This window comes from Crocuta crocuta, unplaced genomic scaffold, assembly GCF_008692635.1.
Source record: "Crocuta crocuta isolate KB4526 unplaced genomic scaffold, BGI_CrCroc_1.0 scaffold118, whole genome shotgun sequence".
NCBI lineage: Eukaryota > Metazoa > Chordata > Mammalia > Carnivora > Hyaenidae > Crocuta > Crocuta crocuta.
Window position 1 is genome coordinate 14,911,331 of NW_027551558.1, and position 23,251 is coordinate 14,934,581.

Consider the following 23,251-nt stretch of genomic DNA (forward strand, 5'->3'; position numbering starts at 1 on the left):
TCTTCAGGAAGCACTGCATTTTCATGTAGCATTCGCTTTGGTTAAGCCTCTACAGCTACAGATGATCAGCTACTCAATCTGCTTACAATTATTTCTGAGGGACTATTTTCACAGGAAATGTGTAAGGGGCAACGGAGAGAAGAGCCAATTACCTCTTCCACAGGTGCACATATCACTCAAGAAGCTCTTGAGCATTATTAGACAGCTTCTGGTTACTTTGCAACTTATCACTGGAAATGGCCATTGACATTTGCTTTTCAGTTCTATTTATTTATGACCCCACTCATTCATCTTTTGTCTGTCTGTGCACTCTCTGTTCATTAGTTACTGCGTACAAAACCATAGATGGCTGGAAGGGTGGAATTCTGGCCCTCAGAGAGCTTACTGTATTTGAGAGACAAGATAGTATGTAAGTTTTCATTTATGGGTGGCTCTAGAATTGTACGTATTTAAGCTCAGTGAAGAGTTTAGATTGTTTTGCTTTAGGAGTTCAGAGCACAGGGAGAGCCTCTTTGTCCCTTTTTCATGGTTAGTACAAGGACTGGGAATTTTAAAATCAGTTTTAGCAGATCTCAATTTCAGTTCTGAAACTGAGAAGCTGAAAAGCTTTGGGTTAGTTCTTTAATTACATTTTCTTGGTTTCCAAAATGAGAACAGTGATAGCTACTTTGCAAGACTATTGGGTGAGATATTATGAGAAGCAAGCAGCAAGGTGATATAGTAGGGCTTACTGGATGTTTATTACATTTGGTCTTTTCTTCTAGTTTTTATTTGCTTGAAGGGAATTTCATTTATTCATTCATGTATGTATTGATCATCTACTGTGTACCAGGAACTATTCTGCTTGCTGGAATCCTAGCCATGATGAAACTTTACTTTTTGTTTCTAGTAGATGAAAATAAATAGGTTAGTAAAAATATTCAAATTGCAGCAACTTTATGAAAGAAAAGAGTCCTGTGCTAGAGCAATGGGGATTGCTATTATAGCAGACTGGTCAAAAAAGACCTCTCTAAGGAGGTGGCACTTCGGTATATGCTGGAAAGATGAAAAACCATGAAATAGGGGGAGAAAAGTCGTTATAGGCAAAGAAATAGAAGATAAAAACAAACAAACAAAAAACCCCCCCCAAAAAACCCAAAAAACCCAAGGTGGGACAGAGCTTGAGGTATTAGAAGAGCAGAAAGAGGCCTAGGGCAACTAAAATTAGTGGTGATGGGCAAGTGATGCATGGTGTACACTATGCCTCTGGAAATGCAGGTAGAGGTCGGATCACGGAGTGCCTTAAAGCTGTGGNGACCATGAAATAGGGGGAGAAAAGTCATTATAGGCAAAGAAATAGAAGATAAAAACAAACAAACAAAAAAAACCCCCAAAAAACCCAAGGTGGGACAGAGCTTGAGGTATTAGAAGAGCAGAAAGAGGCCTAGGGCAACTAAAATTAGTGGTGATGGGCAAGTGATGCATGGTGTACACTATGCCTCTGGAAATGCAGGTAGAGGTCGGATCACGGAGTGCCTTAAAGCTGTGGCAAAGCATAGAAGCTCCAAGGGTGAAGGGATTTTTTTTTACTTTACTCAATATTGGTGCTCCAGCACCTACAACAGTGCCTGTCATAGAAGGTAATCATGAAGCATGGGTTGAATAAGTTTTATTCTATGTGGAATTCTGATTATATGTCATACTCTTTAAAATTTTATCGAGCTACTGTGTGATGGCTGCATTGTCATTTTGAGTGGAACCAGGGGATGGATGTGGTGGGGACAATTGCAGTAACCCAGATGGGAGACAATGGTGGTTCGAGCTAAAGCGATAGTAGAGAAGATAAGGAGAAGTGGAGACGTTTGTACTTTTTTTTAGGGGTCAGATCTCTGGCACTTGGTATTGGATTGGACTTAGGAATGGAGGACTGGTGATATGTGCATTTCTATAGATGATGAAGCTTGGGAGAGGAGATTCTGAGAGGTTTAGGGGAGGGTGATTAAGTGTACTATTTTCTACTTGTTCTTTTTGTTTTGAGATGCCAGTAAGAGATCCAAGTGGAGATACCAAGATTTCAGCTGGATATTACCTGTCTGGTGCTTAAAGAAGAGGTCAGGCACAGCATATATATTTTGAATATAGGTGAGGTGCTATTTAAAGCCATGGACTGGATAAGATCCCTCCAGAGAGTATAGATGCATGACAGAACAGTATCCACGTGAAGGCTGGGAAACTCTAACATTTAAAGACAGTGATGCAGTAAGGAACTCAGCACAGACCAAGGTCTGGCATAAGATGTAGGAGGAAGTCTAGTGTGGTAGAAAAGTGTTTCAGGCAAGAAGATGGTGAACTGAGATGCATGTAACATGTGGTTAGGGGAGTGATCACTGAATTTGGCATCTGAATTGTGTGGCATTCCTCTTATATTGAAGTGTTTTTTTTTTTAATTTGGAAACTACTATAATCATCGTATAAAACATAATGAAAATAGAAGTTTATGGGTACCTCTGATGAGAACATTTTTAATGGTTCCTATGGGAAGAGAGCCAGAATGAGTGGTTTGAATAATGAGTGGGGATTGATGAGAAGAGATGGCATAGTAAACATGTAACTATTTCTTTCCTCTTGAAGCTCCACTGAGAGGTAAGCATTTTTTTTAAAGGCATAAAGCCACAAAACCTTCTAGGAGCTGGTTAGAAATGAAGACTTTCAGGCCTCACTCCAGACTTATTGAACCAGAGTCTGAATTTTCCCAATATATTCTTCTGATTTGCCTACACATTAGTTTAAGAAGTACTGACTTGGCAGACTCTAGAAAATGGAACCCTAAACCAGTGTGGCTTACACTGCACAATCCATAAAACACTAAGAGATTGGAGTCATTGATGTTTCTGAAAATGGGGAAGGGAGAAGAAATAGGGTTAGATGGGTAAAACACAAGGATTGGTAGAAAGATGAAGAGGCAGACATGCTTCTCCCCTGGAGCATTCAGGCAAGTGCTTCTCCCCACTTCAGCAAAAACGCAAAGGTTTATTCTTTAAGGAGAGTAGAATAGATAGTTTCTGGACCAGAGGACACCAAGGGGTACTTAGGATACCAAATGCTAAGACCTTAGCCCCTTTTCTCAGCTACCAGAATGTTGACATAAGGCTTCACCATCAGGGTAGGAGCTTGGGAAAATCTTACTCAGGGAATTTGACCAAATCAAGAGGCAAGATTTAGATACTGACTCAGAGATTTCCTAACTCTAAGGCCCAGGGATTTGTCTGCCTGCCTGCCTCCCTCCCTGCCTCCCTCCCTTCCTTCCTCCCTTCCTTCCTCCCTTCCTTCCTTGCTTCCTTCCTTCCTTCCTTCCTTCCAGCTTCCGTTGCTGTTTTTGCTCTTCCTCTGGCATCTTATTGGAAAGCTCTGCTTCCAGAACTACTTTGTAATTTTCTCCAGAGCTACTTTGTAATTTTCCTATCTGGGTATCATAACTGTTTGTTCTTTTTATTCTTGTCTCTAATATTTGTTTGGGGTAATCAGATACCATTCCAAGACTGTATGTTCTTATTGAAGGAGCTCAACAGATTTTTACAATCAGGGTCCTGATAAGCATTTCTGCTACTGTATGTAGAATTTCAGATGACCTCTTTGCTCTTCACTATATACTTATATTTTCTTTCATTGCCTTTTCAGCTTGTCTTCTAAATTAAAAGAGTGTTTCTTGCTGCATTTTCCACTGCCTCTCTCTCACACCTATATATTTACTTTCAGAAATTCTACACAACTTGTTGTGTACAAAACAAACACCAGTTAAATGAAGGGTTCTTCCCTTCCTGCCCTGAGCAGAGGTTAGTTTCAGTGGGGGTATGGCAGTGGTAAAAGTTTGGGCTGACTCTCAATACTTGCTCAGACATTCTCTGATGGTGGAGTGAGCATTCTTTTTTGTTCTATTTGTTTTTCTATTCTAAAGCTAACATAACCATGCAGAAACAGTTAGAAATTTACACAAAAAGAAAACTGCTTATACATTCAGGAGCATTTAAGGACTCCCTATTAGTGTCCTCCCTTTGCCAAAGTTGAAATTTTTAAGTTGTGTCATTTTCAGAAGAGACATCTGTGCTTTGTTGAGACTAACTCTACATGCTTACCAGATTTCAGAGATGACACTCGGCTTCTCTAGGGGAAAGCTGGCATATACAGTCCATTAATACATATATTCCTTTAATGTACTCTCTCCTGGTATCCATAAAATAGTATTCATGAATACAGCAGCTTGGGGAAAATTATAAAGTTGGCAAGGAAAACAGTGCAGACTAAGCTTAGCCTTTTGGTGCTTTTTTTCCACCTTCTGTATCATTTCTTTTATCTTAACTCAAAGGACACAGTCTCTTGTACTTCCACAATTTAAAAATTTCTAGTCAAATTTAAATATTTGGACATCTGTCTGTTAAACCCTACCATAAGCTTGCTGGTGTTCACTCGTCATTCTCTTTTATTTGAGGTCCATATTCTCCTTGTAAAATAAAGCAAGGATTTTTCTGACCTTTTAAAGACTACACTATTCTGGAAGTGGCCCTGTATAACTCCTGAAATGAAGCCTAGATGGTCAAAAGGCAAGTCTCTATGGAACAGACAGATATTCATCTTCTCAACTTTCTTCTGACATCAAACAGGTAGACATCTTCTCATTGGCTTTTACTGGGCACCCATTTCTTCCAGTCTGTACAATTTATTATTTCAGATTTCAACTTGCAATTAATTTTCAAATGAGTGGGTTTAATAATGACTATGCTGGAATCTCAGGGGAATTTTGATCTCTGTGAGCAAAGGTGAAGAACTTTGATGTTCTTCTCTTTGAGCAACTCCACAAGAACAAGCACATCTTTCCTCTCCTATTGGTTCCATTTTCCTGAGAGCCTAGTACAGTGCTTGCACAAACATACCCAAATATTTGCTGTTAAAAGAAAACTTCATGGGGGGAGGGGGGAGATGGGCATGGAGGAGGGCACTTGTGGGGATGAGCACTGGGTGTTATATGGAAACCAACTTGACAATAAACTATTTGTAAAAAAAAAAAAAAGAAAGAAAGAAAACTTCATGAAAGATGAGCATCTCTACTTTGATCTCTAAACTGAATCATATTGAAGTAGGCAAATATACTTCAGTTTGGAGAAGATAATAGTATTTGAGTAGGAGAATAGAAGACCTATCTGGAAATAGAAAGTAGTGCACAGAGCAAGGAGTTAAGAGGATGGAAGACAAGACAGAAGACAGAGGAGCTAATCTGAGGCCAAAATGTGGAAGACCTTAATCTCAAACATAGGACTTGGGACTTTTGTCCTAAATCCGGGTATTGGAGCCCATGGCGGAATTAAACCACAGCAAGAGTTCAGAGCAGCGAGCTGGGAGGAGGGGAGGCTGAAGGCACTGATACCAATTCAGGTTACTGTGAGATGATGAAGAATGCACATGGAGAGGCAACCCTGTCTTCTAGGGATGTGATCCATTGTCTGAACCAAAGTTTAGTAGACTTTATTAGAAGGGACAGAATATTTTAATTTGGGGCCACTTTTGAAAAATCCAGTGCTCCAGGCGGTGGTCCCTCCACTTGAGTGGTCTTTCTTTTTCATATCCTTCTTATTCCAGGGGGATTGTAGATGAAATGTTCCATGACTTCCCATCGGCCCTTATTTATTTAGCTGCTTTCATTGTTGGAGATGGGATCTCCCACAAATCTTTGTTTAAAACCCCTTTCTAGGGGCGCCTGGGTGGCTTAGTCTGTTAGGCGTCCGACTTTCGCTTGGGTCATGATCTCGCGGTTCGTGGGTTCGAGCCNGACCTAGAAAAAGCTTTTTTGCTTTGGGAAGTTTAGTGCCTGAAGATGTTTGTAAAATCAAAGTATTTCAGAATTGAATGAGGAGTGCCTGGGTGGCTCAGTCAGTTAAGCATCCAACTCTTGGTTTCGGCTCTGGTCATGATCTCAGTGTTTGTGGGTTTGAGCCCTGTGTTGGGCTCTGTGCTGCCAGTGTGGGAGCTGCTTGGGATATTTTCTCTCTCTCCCTCTCCCTCCCTCCATCTCTCTGCCTCCCCTGCTAGCTCTTTCTCTCTGTTTCTCTCAAAATAAACTTAAAAAAAAAAAAAGAATTGAATGAAATTTTAGCATCATTTCTATTTCAAGCTTTCATCAATCTACTGATGAATTTTCTCTCCAATATCCTCAATTAATTAATCTCTCTGTTTCACTGAAACTTAGCTAAGCTTTTTGGGTTCCTACTTGTTAGAGGTTTTCATCAAGCTTGGCAATAGGGAGATGTAAAAACTGGTTCATGCTGTTTATTTTCCATTATTTCTGACATTGGATTCTGTGATGGCTCTGTGTTAGCTGTTGCTGAAATGGTCTGGGATAAGGGATGAAAGAGTGGACTCAAGCTACTCCTAAGACTAAAAATATCTGAGTTCAAGGCTACAGCAAGGCTTTGGTTACTTTATATTTTCTTTTCTTTTCTTTTCTTTTTTTTTTTTTTTTTTTTTTTTGTTCTGTCACTTGAAGATTTTCAGATCCGTTGGCATATTCCATATGAAAGAACAGGTGATGGCATGTTCAGGTCAGAGACACACAACATGCTCTGAGATACTTTGCGAGGAGGTCAGATTAAGAACAAACATCCAGATCTCATTATAATCAGATCCTAAGCAATTAAAAATAATTACTCTCTTTTCTAGCTGACCTTGTGGGATATATAAGTTAGAGTCTAGTCTAGTCTAAATAAAGCTAAATTAGAGAGTCTAAATCTAACAGCTTAAAAAAAAAGTATAGTCCAATCAACCATAGTGACTAGATAACCCAATTAGTGGCTTTGGAGAAGGAAAATCAAAAGTCAGATGAACTTCCCATTTATTGCCAACATGTATGACTTCTGAGGCTCAAGCTTCTTTGGTGGAGGACTTGGGTGAGGAATGACAATGCTCACCTTTAGGGTAAACAAGGGGTTTTATCATCACCAAGAAATTGGAATTCTGCTCTTTCAAACCTCTACTCTTCAACTGCTGATAATGACTCTGTAAATTATAACTCTTAGCCAATTCTGAGGGTAGAGTTCATCTTACATTTTAAAGGACTCTTTCCCTAGAATATGAATTTCTGCTTTTTTTCTTTCAAGGTAAGCATCATATAGCTTTTCCTATAGTCATTTTTTCTGATTCCTCCATGGGGAATATAAGCCTTCCTTAACCTCAGTCCAATTAAATTCCAAATGCTGGACATACATATACCATTTTTCATTAAAGTAGGTAGAGGATTTTGTTGCGAGAGAAAGGATTATGTATGCATTAGCAAGAAAACTGTGCCATTTGTTTCTCTCAAAGAAATATCTAAACAAGACAGCAGGAGTCTCTGGATATGGGCACCTGGGGCAATTTGCACAGTGGGGTGTTTGGTTTTGATATCCACACAGAACTACAGTAATCAAAGCACATCCGGGGAACACAGAAAACCTCACATTCAGGATTTGGAATCTGACCTTAATCGGCAAAAATTATAATTCTTTGAACATTTCTTCCTGGCTTAAAGTGATTTTGTTTAGGCAGTTTCATTTATCTTTTTAATATTCTTGCTAGGTATAGAGAGGGAGGTAGTATTACTTATGTCAGGAGAATTGAGTAATGTGCCAAGAATATAGGATGTTCAACTTTTAACTTAGGAGATTTTGTTTCTGATCTTTGTATCTTTCTGAAAAAAAATTAATTCTAGAATTACATATAGGCATTTTTTAAACACATAAAAAGCAAGGAAAATAAGAAAACTATGAAATCCTATAGTACTTCACCACATGGAGAGCAATAATCATCTTTTATAAAATCTTTTCCTTAGTACTGAAGAGCAGAGCAAATAAACAGATGTAATTCCCTATGATTTATTATATTATTTGTTCTACATGTAATTGAGGGTCCAGAACATACATTGCATTGAATCAGACACAATAAGTACAAAAGAAATTGTCACTGCAGTTAAGAAAATACAACACACATGAACAAATACAGGCAAGGTAAGATTGTGAATTGAAGAGTACTAGCATTCAGACTAAATAAAGATGGAGTTGTCAGGGAAGACTTCATCAAGAAGGTAACCTTTGAGGAAGATTATGATAAATTGGTCAGACTTCAAGAGGCAAGAAGGAAGAAACTGAGGATAGTATAAATTGGTGGCATAACATGAAAACACAGTGGGGCAGAAATCCACATACTGAGTTCAGGACCCAGCCTTCATCAGCCTTGCAGGGTAGATGGCTCCTCTTGGAGACCAGTGAGAGGCAGTCAGAAAAATAAGCCATTGAGTAATTTTGAGCTGGGGAATCATAACATGGTGGCAAGGTTATTTTATGGAGAAAAATTCAATGACAGTGTGCAGGCTAATTTGGAGAAGAGGGAGAGACTGGCTGAAAGGAAATAAAGTAGAACATAATTATACAATCCAGGCTTTAGATGTTCAGGGCCCAAACAGATGATGGCAATAAAGAAAGAATTACAGGTAGCAGCAACATGAAGGGAGTTTGTAAAATGGATTAGATGTAGGCAACCAAGAAAGTAAACCATCAGGACTCAACAGAGTGTGGTTTTAGTAGTTTTGAATTTTTTAAATGTTTTTTAAAAAATCATTTCTGAGAGAGAGACACAGTGTGAGCAGGGGAGGGTCAGAGAGAGAGGGAGACACAGAATCTGAAACAGTCTCCAAGCTTAAAGCTAGCTGTCAGCACAGAGCCCAACATGGGGCTCGAACCCACGAACCATTAGATCATAACCATTAGATCATGACCCAAGCCGAAGTCAGATGCTCAACTGACTGAGCCACCCAGGTACCCCAGTAGCTTTGTAATCCAGTGTTTTATCTTTCCTTTCTTCACTTCAGTATAAGTAACCTCTAGTTTCCAGATGACAATGGTCTTCAAAACCATCTTCTTCGTGATGTTAGCTTCTCGGGCACAAAGCACTAAAAACCTAGCCAAAGTTTTATCTCCAGCTGATGCTGAACACTGAATTAGGAGTCAGGAGGTGCAAGCTACAGTTCAGACTTGACAAGGGGTTCATTCTGGTGGCTGGGGTTAGATAGACCAGCCTTTGAATCAGGCTTTCCTACAATGTGTTCTGCAGAATATTAATTCAAGAGTATGCTTTCAGGGGAAAAAAAAAGTACAATTAAACTTGTTTGCAAACATCCAAAGCTGTATTTCCTTCTTGGAGATCACAGAACTTTATTGGCATAGGAAAAGTCTTCCCTTTTGGCACACAGTGCTGATACCTTCCTTAGACCTAAGGAAAGACTAAAGAACCCCCTAGCTAAACAATAATTTATGATTATGAAGAAAAGACAGTGATGTAAATCAAAGCAGTGAAACAAGAAACATAAGGGAATAGAAGAAAATAAAACAAAAAAGTCATAATTAGATAATTAAAAGTAAGGGCTGGTCAATTGAGATTGCAATGAGATAAAGGAACTTAATGTGAAAAGAGGGGCCAAAAAAGACAGCCTGTAATAAAATCTGAATACAGATCTCTCTGTGTCAACAGTGACCACCAGTGGGCCCTTTTTTCCTCTTAGTATTGTAGTCATCTGACCCTGCTGAAGAAAAAGATAGCTGTGTCTGTACTGTTATTTAGTTAAAATTTCAGATTTTGAATGGGTGTTCACATTCTCCTTAGAAATTGTAACTCTGGGAAGAATAAAGCAAGATCAAAATGTCCTTTCTAGATTCATTGACTGCCTCCAACTGAAACTGAGTTCCTAGGGTAAGTCAGAAATCGAAATTTCTTTGACTCTGGTCAGAATGAAACCTCCCTGAGTTCTTGCCAAATATTTAAAGCCTAAAAGAACACATTTTTTTCTTAAATAGTTTATGGCCGAGTTGGTTTCCATATAACACCCAGTGCTCATCCCAACAAGTGCCCTCACCCATGCCTATCACCCCCCTTTCCTTCTCCCCCCCCCCCATCAGCTCTCAGTTTGTTCTCAGCATTCAAGAGTCTCTCATGGTTTGCCTCCCTCCCTCTCCCCAACTATTTTTCCCCTTTTTCTCCCTCATGGTCCTCCGTTAAGTTCCTCCTAATCCACCTATGTGTGCAAACATACGGTATCTGTCCTTCTCTGCCTGACTTATTTCGCTCAGCATAACACCCTCTAGTTCCATCCCTGTTGCTACAAATGGCCAGATTTCATTCTTTCTCATTGCCACATTCTCTTACTTAGAAAGTAAGTGCATAGAGAGTAAGTCCTCCAGCCACTGGGAGGAGGAGGAGGTTATTCTTATGTAGGAGACTATAAACTATCTCAGAGTTACAAAGATCTTTCTATCAGTTGTGAAAAGCATTCTCATACCTATTGATTCATTTGGTCATTGCGAATGCTCTCTGGTGTTTTTTTTTCTCCTGGTGTTTTACAGATGACAATGGCAACAGCCATTACCACCACCCATCTCAGAGGTGTTGCGCTAAGTGTTTTATATTCATTATTTCATATAGTCCTCACAACCACTCTTTGAAAAAGGCTCACATTGCAGTTGCCATGATAGGGCCAAGAGCCCATGTGATAGAGCAAAAAGCAGTGTCATAGCCTGGGTTTAAACTCCAGTCTCTTGGATTCTAAAGGCTATACCATATCATCTGTGACTTGTCAAAAACAGAAAAAGGCCCTTCTATGAATATTACCTGGGGTGCCTGGGTGGCTCAGTCGGTTAAGCATCATGATCTCATGGTTGTGGGATCCATCCCCATCCAATTCAGGCCCCATAGTATGGAGCCTGCTTGGGATTCTCTCTCCCTTTCTCTCTGCTCCTCCTTGGCTCATTCTCTCTCTCTGTCTCTCTCTGTCTCTCTCTCTCTCTCGCAAAATAAATAAATGTAAAAAAATAATATTGTAAAGAATATTATCTTAGAATTCCCTCCGTTCCTGACTCAGCTTACCTAGTTTAGTACTGTCTCCATGGCGTCATGTTGTTTTAGGCTGCCTCAACTCTACTTAAGCCAGTAAGATTTAGCTACTTTGAGCTTTAGTCTAAATCAGAGGTGGGCAATCTATCGCCTGTGGATCAAACTTGGCTTGCCCTCTGTTTCTCTGTGGCTCATGAGCAAAGACTATTTTTCATCTTTTACGTGATAAAAAAAATCAAAAGAAGAATGATATTTTGTGACATGCAACCATTATATGAAATTCAAATTTCAATGGCAAAAAAGCAAAGCTTTGCTGGAATACAGCCATGCCTATTCATTTACATTTTGTCTGTGGCAGCTTTCCTACAACTGTGACAGGGTTGAATAGTTGGAGTAGAAACTTATGGCCCATACAACCTAATGTATTTATTATTGGCTTCTAATAGAAAAACTGCTAACCTCCATTCAAACTTCAAAAGGACATCTTTTGTTTGTTTGAAGAGGAACAAATGAAAGCACTTAGAGGCTTTCATTATATATAACAGAGATAAGACGTGGGAGCATAGGCTCAGGCTTGGATCCCAACTCTGCCATCCAGGAGCTGCAGGGCTAAGTCTGTCCAAATTATTGAATTTTAGAACTTTTTGGTTTGCCTTATTTGATAAATGGAGCACTAATACAAAACTTGCAGTTTTACTGTGAAATTTTAATGAAGTATTTTGTGTAAAACTTCAGGCAAATAGCATGGGACCTTTAGTAAATGGAGTCTACCTGCCTGTTCGTGATGCTTTCCCGTTCCTTTGGTGTTAACATTGGCATGTGTTGGTGGTTGGGAATTAGAAATCTCTAGTGGGAAGCCAGCAGATAGAAAGAATGAAAGTGTCGCAAGGTGGGTGCATTGCTAGGATAAACTGTACATGGTAAGATGTAGCAACTGTTCTCCCCTGGGTGAATCTGACAAACAGTGAAACTGTGATGCATTGATGGATTAAACAGTTGCCCTCAGTGAAGCCCAGCTACTCCATCCATCTCCACCTGATGTCATCATCATTAAAGTCAATATCCAGATGCAGAAGACTGAAAGGTGAACTAGAAATACTTAGTTAAATAAGTCGTGTCATCTTCCCTCTGCCCATGTTCCAGGTAAACCCAATCCAATCCTCTTAAAAAGCACAAGTAAATAAAAATAATGGTTCTTTCATTATCAGTCAGCATCTGAGTTGTAGTTCAAGTGGCATGTTATCTGTTCTCCAGTGATGAACAAACGAACCTCCAAAATATCCTCAATTAATTTCTTATATCTAGCAGCCAAAGCAATATGTATCTTCTTTTCCTCTACAGACCTTTTCCAGAAGATTGCAAAGCTAAACTCTATAATGGCCCAACTCACACCCTACCAGTGAGTGTGCAGAGAAAAGAATTTTCTCAAGAGTAGATAATTGGGAGAATTTTAGTCCTGAATACTCTCAGGCAACCATATTCACTCTTGGGATGGGGGAAATGCAAATAATAGGCAAGTACTTTATTTCACCTTCTTAGTTTTATGCAACTTTGTCCTCTAGTACATATACCTAAGGAAGGGGTTGATCCAGAACTACCTTTTGTCAAGAGTTAAAAACACTCTCACCTACAGCCTCTTTCTCCATTAGAAAGTACTCTTGGACAGACATATTTTAGTCTTTATATCTTAGTATGGATTATTTTAAAAAATCATACTCCTTAAAAATAAATAATTCTGTCTTGCTTGTAAGTACAAACATAACCCAGCAAATAGTGGGTTATACAAAAACTGTACCAAAACTGACTGTGTGGAGGAAACCTGAAAGAAATGCAGTTTTACATAAGAAAATAGAAAAAAATTTGCTTTTAGAAATTACTTGTTTTTGCTTTTTTGTGTTTCATTTATATGTATACAGAGAGTGGGGTGATGGACAAAAGTGGGGAGAGGTTGATGGAAAAATAGAGCTGAGTGACTGAATAAATTCTTTTACACCAAAAAAACCCCCAAAAAAACAAAAAAACAAAACCACAACCCCCACCATACTCCTGCTCCTTCCACATTATACACACATACTCCCTGAGGTTTGTGGTTTGGGAATGGGTTTTCTTTTCTTTCCTCCCTCCTTTCTTTCTTGTCTGTCTTCATGTATCCTATGCATAATGAAAAAAATCTCTCTTCTGGTAAAGAGAAGTGAGAAAATAGATGGCCTAGAGCAGAAGGTAGTTTGAGACAGAGGATTATCTCCCTAAAAGAAAACCTTGTTGGGGGTTGTCTGCTGTAGTAACTGGTTGGCACTTTTTGGCTCATAGAGAAACACTGGAAGAGTTAGTGGAGAGTTAGAAATGGCTGTTTGTGAGGGAACTACGTCTTTGAGTGTCAACAACAACCCAACCAAACTGGCTGTAGTGAAACCACGTTAGAAGTGAGGAATCTGAGGCTCAGAAGAGGTTAAATAATTGTTCACAGTTGCTTAGGAGCAAGTGACTTCTTGCAGGAGCTCAGGTGCATTGGCCTTCTCCTGTGTTTATAATGACCTAATAAACTAGACTGTGCATAGACACATTCTTCCCCATAATCAGGAATAATTGTCTCATCTGAGGCAGTGTAGCCAAAACACAGAGCTGACCAGTTATTTACTCTGCTGCTGCAGCTGCCCCTGGAGAGGAACTGAGGACTTAGAAAGTCCATGGAAAAAGTAGCAAGTGGAACTAACCAAGTGTACCACTAACCACTTGTCCCTGAATGACAATCAGAGTCACTACCATGTTTGAGTGTGGCCGAGGTAATTATGAACTGAAAAGATGACCATACTCTGCAGTAAAATAAGTCTTCCTTAGCCTTATGGGGCCAATAGTGAAAGAGGTGTCCAGAATAGTGGTTTCTGTTTAAAATATTTGGAATAAAAATACTGAGTGTATCTACATCCGCTGAGCTGTAACTTGCCAGTTCTTTGGGGGAGGTAGTAATTAATTGGACAGTCCGAATGAGGTTTGGGGGAAAGAAGAGTGGACCATGAGTCAAAAGGCCCATTTTCTAGTTTCAGCTGTGCTTTGGCTCCTTGTAAGAGATTGGACAAATCTCTTGACTCTCCAGATCTCAGATTCCTCATTTGCAAAATGAAGAGATAGAGTGAACTGATATCTAAGATCTTGTCCAACTCTGAGAGTCTGTCGACTTCCTGTTAAATAGTTTAGTAAAATTCTGAAGTTGGGAATCACATTTTCCCAGTTGTATGAGTGATTATGTTATATTTTTCCTGCTTACTCTGTCTCCTCTTTCTTCACACCCCTGCCCCTCTCCTCCAGTTCCCTGTTTCCCAGGAAGCAGAACCTCAGTTGAGGAATTATTTGCCGGTGGCTCCAAAGTGACAGTGACTTGTGTCTTCTTGAATTCAGTGTCCTTAGGAGACATGTTGTGTATTCCACTTAAATCGAAACTGTCTTTCTGCCTCTGATTCCAGGCCTTCAAAGTTTCTAGTTGTTCTCAGTTTTACTTTTCTGGTTTCACCAAACATAGTACAGAACCCAAGAGCAAATGTGTTGAAAAGACTCAAACATTTTCCTTCTGCCTTTGGATTGAGCTTTCCACACTGCCCTTCCCCTTCCTTTTCTGGCTGAGACAGACTCTCAGGAAAATCCTGGGAGAGCTGCAGGGCAGTGTTGTTAGGATGGGAGGGTTGTTTTATTCAAGCCTTTGGTCAGCAAAGAAATAGTTCAGCCCAACAGTTATAAGCCTCATGTGAAAATAATAATAGCACACAACACGCAAGTGCCAGCCCCACCATGTTCCGCTGCCCCTGATACTCACAGTTCAACTGCGTTCCTGGGAAGGTCGGCGGGAATTTCTGTCACCTTGCTCTCTTGGCAGAGGAAAACCCTGTGAGAGCAGTGACAGATCCGATGATGACATCCTAAGCCTAAGCTCAGGAATGCAAGCAAGGAGACCAGGAACAAGGCCATACTTATTCACCCGTCCACCTGCTTTCTTCCTGCATCTGCAGAGAAAAATCTCCACAAATTTCAGAAGCTCCACACAGCGCCCTTATGAGAAGAGATCTGCCAGGGTCACGTGACTGACCAGAGGATTTTTTTTTTTTTTTTGGTCACTTTCAGACAAATAGCAAAATTCCTGCATGCCAGTAGTGATTTCCATGGCAAGATAAGCTACTCCCTTATTCTTCTTTATTGGATTTCTTCCACTCTGACCCAAAGAAGATAGCAAATAGAACCTTGATGCATGTCTGGAGTAGTATACATTTATTAAACTATAGAAGTGTCTGCTGATCGCCGTTCTCTTCTCAAGAGAGTGACATGATTGACTTTCTCCAAAAAAGACACAACATGCAATGAGAAACATCAGTAAGAGTGTCACTCAGTGAGGGGCGTGGACCCATTTCCAATCTTGGCATCAACCTCTTCCTCCAGCCTACTTGGGTATAAAACCCAAATTTGTGGGTCTCTAGTCATGAGCCCTCTTTCTTGGTGTAACTAACAACCCAAACTGGTGTTGCTCAGAAGATAGATGGGTGGGTTAGTAAGCTCCTAGGGAGAAGGCACTTAGGAGAGGGTTGTCTACAGAGATAATTAATCTGAGTGATCTGACGAATGGGCTGTATTTTCAGTGTGGATTTAGTGGACACCAGCAGTCTCTCTGTTGTGGGTCCTTTTGGCTTCTCTCATTTTCAGGCTCAGAAGATTGCCCTTGGCAATCTGTGACATTGGCACAAATGAATTTATTTAACCTGTGCTTTTAAGTTAATTCTAAGTGCTCCCTGTAGGTGATAGTCTTGGCACTTTGATTGGCCTTTTCAGTGGCTGCTTGATGGTCAGGGATCTGGAAACGTTTGGTAACACATTGAGTAAAGAGGCCTTCTACTTCAAACTCCATACTCTTTGAAGATTAAAAGGCATAATATTCTCTAAGACCCTGCCTAAAATTTATTACTTGCTAAAATTAGTTTCAACACTATTTTTAAGTAATTAGTTGCATAAAATTAAGTTAGGTGAAAATGCTGAACATGTATATATTTCTCTCTCTCCTTCCTCCCCCTCACCAAGGAATAATGTTTTACAATGAATGGATTAAATTATCATTAAAGGAAAAACAGAAACAAGTGACTTGTAAGGTGAAGTTGTTCCCTAGCTTCCTCTGGGAACAACTAATTCATTCTAATTCCAATACTGGAAGATCAGGGTGATATTTATATGGACTCTTTGTAGTTACAGTTTTGGCTAACATGAATAGTTAAATTATTTGACTCAACATTCTGATGTACAGAATACTAGTCTTTAAGATATGGAAGGGATTTAATGCAGACAACCAACTAATGCCTAAGTTTATTCTAAAATATTCACAATAACTGGGATGCCTGGGTGGCTCAGTTGGTTAAGCCTCCGACTTTGGATCAGGTCATGATCTCACGGTTTGTGGGTATGAGCCCTGCATCAGGTCTGCAAAGAGCCTGCCTGAGATTCTCATTCTCTCCCTCTCTCTCTCTGCTCCCCCCATCTCAAACTTAATAAAAACTAAAGTATTCACAATAATTTAAAGGGATTTACCTATCTATGCCTGTCTAATCCCAGTGACAAAAAAACAAAAATGAAAACAAACTCATTACCAGTTGAAACTCCCATCTGTACCCCATACCTTACAAATCCTCACTTAGACTTGCACAACTCTAATTATAATGAAATTAGACCTTGTAGAATGAACACAAATCTCTTTAAAATTGAAATTTTGATTTTAAAACTGTGGCATATCCTCAACTTACAGAACATAATAAAATACATTCAAATTATTAAGCAAAAACTGTAAAACAGTTGTGGCTTGAAGAAATGGGATATTACCAGTGCCATGGCATCTATTTAGTTGATTCTTCTGATTCCCTCTGATGTTCCTATGCCGGGAAGTGACCATTAAGGTGAGTATTGTGTTTTAAAATTCCTTTAACTAAAATTAAAAAAAAAATCTCCGAAGTATGCATCACTAAATAATATATGCTTAATTTTGCTTGTTTTATTTTGATTTTATACAAATTGTATCAGTCTTTAAGTAGTCTTTTGTTACTTGCTATTTTACACTAACTTGACATTTTTAAGAATAACCCATTTACTATGTTATATGTAGCTGTGGTTAGTTAATTTTTATTACTGTAGAATATTCTGTAGTATAAATAGGCTACAATTTATGTCCTCATTCTCATGTCATCTTTCTTTATCCTAAGGTTAGGAAAATACTCTTTTTTTTTCCTAAAAATTTTACAGTTTTGGTCTGCACATTTAAGTTTATAATCTATTTGATATTGATAATGATATGTAGTGTGAGTCAGGAACTCAATTTCAGTGTTATCCCATGATATAATAGTTTTTATCCACATGAATAAACAGTTGTCGCAGAACCATTTATTGAATAGGCCCTATTCCCCCTCTCATCTTTGAAAATTATTTTTCTCCTATTTCAAGAAACTATTTTGCCTAGGTTTGTATTTAAGCTCTTTTATAGCCCATTGTCCTACTTAACTGTGCCAATGCTATACCGAATCACTTGAACTTTAAGTTTTGATTGATATATGATATGGTAAGAAAATACTCTCTCAAATAATATTTTGCCTATTTTGGACCCTGATTATTGCATATGAATTTTAAAATCAGCCTTGATAAACTTCTATTTTTTTAAGTTTATTTATTTGAGAGAGAGAGAGAGAGAGAGCGTGTGTGTGTGTGTGTGTGTGTGTGTGTGTGTGTGTGTGTGAGATTGCTTGTGGAGAAGAGCAGAGAGAGAGGGACATACAGAATCCCAAGTTGGCTCCACACCATCAGCGTGTAGCCCAATGCTGGGCTCGAACCCACAAACTGTGATATCACAACCCATGCGGAAGTCGGAAGGTTAAGTGACTGCATCACCTAGGCACCCCTACTTGTTAAACTTCTTGAAAAAACTCTGATACAATTATTTGGAATTACATTGATTTTATAAATTTTGGGAAAAATTGTCATCTGGAAGATATTAAGTCTTCCTATCCATAATTGTGGTAGATTACCATCTTTTCTAGGGCCTTCACTGATGTCTTTCAATAAAGTTTTATAGTTTCACCATAAATGTATTTCTAGATAACATTTACATGCTTTTGCTATTGTAAACAATATCAGTATTTAAAATAACACTTTGTTATCACATTGTAAAATTATACTGATTTTGGAATATTTATCTTATACCTAATTGCCTTACTACATTTCTTTTTTTAATTTTTTTAAATGTTTTATTTATTTCTAGGGGAGAGAGAGAGACAGCGTGAGCAGGGGAGGGTCAGAGAGAGAGGGAATCACAGACTCTGAAACAGCCTCCAGACTCTGAGCTGGCAGTCAGCACAGAGCCCGACGCAGGGCTCGAACCCACGAACTGCGAGATCATGACCTAAGTGAAAGTCGGACGCTTAACCGACTAAGCCACCCAGGCGCCCCACCTTACTACATTTCTATGTAGACTTCCATTCACATCTAAGCACATTATACGTAGCACATATGTAATATGTGTATATGAGTCTATTTCTTCTCATTAAATTTCTTCCTCCCTTCCTATTCTTTCTTTCTCCTTCCCTTCCCTCTCTTCTCCCTCCTGCATTGTCTCATCCTTCTCCTTCTCTCCCTCTCCCTCTCTTTCCTTTCCTTTTCTCTTTTCTTTTTTCTCGACTCCACCCGACCTGACCCCACCCGTCCCATCCCGTCTCGTCTCTTGTTAGGATACCCAGTGCAATGATGATTAGAAGTTTATGGTGAGCATTCTTGTCATTTTCCTGTTTTTAAAGAAAATGTTTTCTTATTTTATACTACTCAAATGATATTTATCACAGGCTTTTGGTGCATACCACAATAGATATCAGGTTAAAGACCTTAGAAAAGTTTTCTAAGAATTATATTCTTAGTATCCATGGAGATCAATATTGTTGAATGCCTTTTCTGCATTTGTTCCCTCCCCCAAACCTATTAATTTGCTGAGATATGATGATAATTTATACTTAAACTACTCATATTCTTAGGATTAACAGATTTGTTTATGAGTAATTGTCCTTTTATACACTGATATAATCTCCCAATATTTTATTTAGAATTTTGGCATCTATGCTCGTAATTTGTAATTGAGTAATGAGTAGTTTTTAGTGAGCAGTGTAATTTCTAACTTTCTTATGTTGTCCCTATGTTGTTTGGTATCAAGGATATATTTGTCTCACACACTAAGTTGGGGAATAATCTTGGTTATTTTGTTCTTAGGAAAAAACTGTTACCGACTGGAATAATCTATTCCTTGGAAGTATGGCTTTACTTTCATGTAAAACCACCTATGCCTGGTTTTATGTTATGTGTGTGGATATATGCATGTTTTTAAAAATATAAATTCAACTTTTTAAACAATATTTTTAATTAATTTATTTTTTAGAAGGCACAAGCTGGAGAGGGGGAGAGAGAGAGAGAGAAAGAGAGAAAGAGAAAGACAGAAAGATAGAATCCCAAGCAGGCTCTGTATTGTCAACCTGGAGCCCAGCGAAGGGCGAAGGGCTGATTCCCATGAACCATGAGATCACATGACCTGAGTCAAAATCAAGAGTCAGATGCTTAACCAACTGAGCCACCCAGGCATTCCTCAACTTTTTGAAAAATTTTAATGTTTATTTTTCAGAGAGAGAGAGAGAGAGAGAATATGCAAGTGGGGGAGGGGCAGACACAAAGGGAGACATAGATTCTGAAGCAGGCTCCAGGCTCTGAGATGTCAGCACAGAACCCCATGCAGAGCTCAAACTCCCAAACCACAAGATCATGACGTGAGCGAAGTTGGACACTTAACCAACTGAGCCACCCAGACACCCCCAACTTTTTTTTAAATTCAGACCTTTATTTGTGGCTAATTTCCACTGATAGATTTTGTATATTTCTGTCATATTTTTAATTATTTAAATCCAAGTTAGTTAACATATATTGTAATAATGGTTTCAAGAGTAGAATTTTTTTTTTAATAGTTTATTGTCAAATTAGTTTCCACATAACACTCAGTGCTCATCCCCACAAGTGTCCTCCTCCATGCCCATCCCCACCTCCCCCCACATCCATCAGTCCTCAGTTTTTGTCAGCATTCAAGAGTCTCTCATGGTTTGCTTCTCTCCCTTTCCCCCACCATTTCTGCCTCAAGAGTAGAATTTAATGATTCATCACTTACATATAACATCCAGTGTTCATCTCAAGTGCCTTCCTTAGTGTCCATCACCCATTTAGCCCATTCTTACTCCTCCAGCAACCCTCAGTCTGTTCTTTGTATTTAAGAGTCTCTTAAGGAGAAGCCTGGGTATCTCAGTCTGTTAAGCATCTGACTCTTGATTTTGGCTCTGGTCATGATCTCCCAGTCCAGGATTCATTCTCTCTCCCTCCCTTTCTGCCCCTTCCCTGCACGAATGTGTACGCCTTCTCTCTCTCTCTTTCAAAAAAGAAAAGAAAAAGAGTCTCTTATGGTTTGCCTCCCTCTCTGTTTTTATCTTATTTTTCTTCCCTTCCCCTATGTTCATCTATTTTGTTTCTTAAATTCTACATAGGAGTGAAATCATAGAATATTTATCTTTCTCTGACTGACTTATTTCACTTAACATAATACATTCTAGTTCCATCTACCTTGTTGAAAATGACAAGATTTCATTCTTTTTAATTGCCAAGTAATACAACACTCAACAATAGCCAAATTATGGAAAGAACCCAAATGTCCATCAACTGATGAATGGATAAAGAAGATATGGTATATGCATATATACATACATACATACAATGAATTCAACTTTTTAAATTGTTACTAGATTATTTAGGCTTCCTATTTTGTTTCTCATTATAATTTTTTTAGACATTGGCTATTTCATTCAAGTTTTAGTGTTTATTGTCATAAAGATTTTTAGTATTTTCTTTGAAATCTTTTTAAAATAATTAAAATTTTCTTTTAATGTTTGTTTATTTTGAGGGAGAGAGAGACAGAGCACGAGCAGGTTAGGGGCAGAGACAATGGGACACAGAGAATCTGAAGCAGGTTCCAGGCTCCAAGCTGTCAGCACAGAGCCTGATGTGGGGCTCGAACTCACAAACCATGAGATCATGACCTAAGCTGAAGTCAGACGCTTAACCAACTGAGCCACCGAGGGGTCCCTTAAAACAATTTTTAGTATTTATTTCTGTCCACTTATTTCGATTGAAATACAATTGATACACAATGTTACATTAGTTTCAGAAGTACATTATTCAACAACTCTATATGTTCTGCTATGCTCACCATAGTTTAGCTACCATCTGTCACCATACATTGCTATTACAATACCATTGACTATATTCCCTGTGTTGTACCTTTCATCCTTAACGCTTGTTCATTCCATAACTGGAAGCCTGTACCTTAATCATCTTCACCTATTTTTTGCCATTCTCCCAACATCTTCCCTCTGGTAGCCATCAGTTTGTTCTCTGTCTTTATGGGTCTATTTCTACATTTTTGTTTGTTCATTTGTTTTTTGGATTCCACATATGAGTGAAATCATAGTGTATTTGTCTTTCTATGACTTATTTACTTAGCATAATACCCTCTCTTCCCATTCATGTTGTCACAAATTGCAAGATCTCATTCTTTTTTATGGCTCAGTAGTACTCCATTATACATATATACCATCATCTATTGATAGACACTTGGGTTGCTTCCATATCTTAACTATTGTAAATGGTGCTAAAATAAATATTGGTGTACATCTATTTTTTTGAATTAGTGATTTCGTTTTCTTTGGGGAAATGCCCAGTAGTGGAAATACGAAATGGTGTGGTATTTCTATTTTTATTTTCTGGGAATCTCTCTACTGTCTTCTACAGGACTTGACTCAATTTACATTCCTACCAACAATGCAAGAGGATTTCTTTTTCTCCATATCCTTACCAACACTTGTTATATCTTGTCTTTTGATATTAGCCATCCTGAATAGGTGTAAGGTGATATCTCATGATGGTTTTGATTTGCATGATGATCAGTGAACCTGAGCATCTTTTCATGTGTTTGGAAAGGTCTTTGGAAAAGACCTTTGGAAAAGGCCTATTCAGTTCCTCTGTGTATTATTTAATTGGATTATTTGTGGTTTTTGGGTGTTGAGGTATATAAGGTTTTTAAAAATATATACTTTGAATATTATCCCCTTATTGGATATATTACAAATATATTCTTTGATTCAACAGGTTGTCTTTTCATTTTGTTGATGTGTTTCCTTGCTGCATGAAAACCTTTTATTTTGACATAGTGTCAATACTTTATTTTTGTCATTGTTTCCCTTGTCTGAGGAGACATATCTAGAAAAATGTTGCTAAGGCTAACATCAGACAGATTACTGCCTATGTTTTCATCTTACAATTTTATGGTTTCAGGTCTCATATTAGGTCTTTAATCTGTTTTGAGTTTATTTTTGTGTATGGTGTTAGAAAGTAGTCCAGCCTCATTCTTTTCCAGGTAGATGTCCTGTTTTCCCAACATCATTTATTAAATAGACTGTCTTTTCTCCCATTATATATTTTTCTTCCTGTGTCATAGATTAATTGACCATATAAGCATGAGTTTATTTCTGGGATCTCTATTCTGTTCCATTGTTGTACCTGTCTATTGTGTGCCAATATCATAATGTTTTGATTATTGCAGTTTTGTAGTATATGTTGAAAGCTGGAATTGTGATACCTCCAGCTTTGTTCTTCTTTCTCAAGATTGTTTTGGCTATTTGGGGTCTTTTGTAGTTCCATACAAATTTTAAGATGATTTAATCTAATTTTGTGATAAATGCTCTTGGTATTTTGATAGGGATTGCACTGAATCCATAGATTGCTTTGCTTTGGGTAGTGTGGACATTTTAACATTAATTATTCTAATCCATGGTCATGGTATGTATTTTCATTTGTTTGTGTCATTTTCAGTTTCTTTCATCAGTGTTTTATAATTTTCATTATATAAGTCTTTCACTTCCTTATTCTTTTTGGTGCAGTTGTAAAAGGAGAAGGATTTATACGATCTGAAGAGAAACCAGAGTACTGGTGCAATTGTAAATGGAATTATTTTCTGAATTTCTTTTCCTGTTACTTCATTCGTAGTATATACAAACACAAGAGATTTCTAAATATTAATTTTGTACTCTCAGTTTACTGAATTCATTTATTAGTTCTAATAGTTTTTATGGTGTTTTTAGAGTTTTCTGTATATCTTATGTCATCTGCAGATAGTGATATTTTACTTCTTCCTTATCAATTTGGATGTCCTTCCTTCCTTCCTTCCTTCCTTCCTTCCTTCCTTCCTTCCTTCCTTCCTTCCTTCCTCCCTCCCTCCCTC

The 23,251-nt window shown here is 38.4% G+C and overlaps 1 protein-coding gene across 2 annotated transcripts in view; it reads right to left on the reverse strand.

Moving 5' to 3' along the window:
- FSHR (follicle stimulating hormone receptor) overlaps positions 1-14,844 on the reverse strand; it is a 164,107-nt gene extending 149,263 nt beyond the window's left edge. For both annotated transcript variants that reach the window (XM_077749245.1, XM_077749244.1), the window contains exon 1: positions 14,693-14,844. In XM_077749245.1, the coding sequence (XP_077605371.1) occupies positions 14,693-14,844 (152 nt within the window). The remainder of the gene's footprint in view (positions 1-14,692) is intronic.
- Between the last annotated feature and the right edge of the window lie 8,407 nt (positions 14,845-23,251).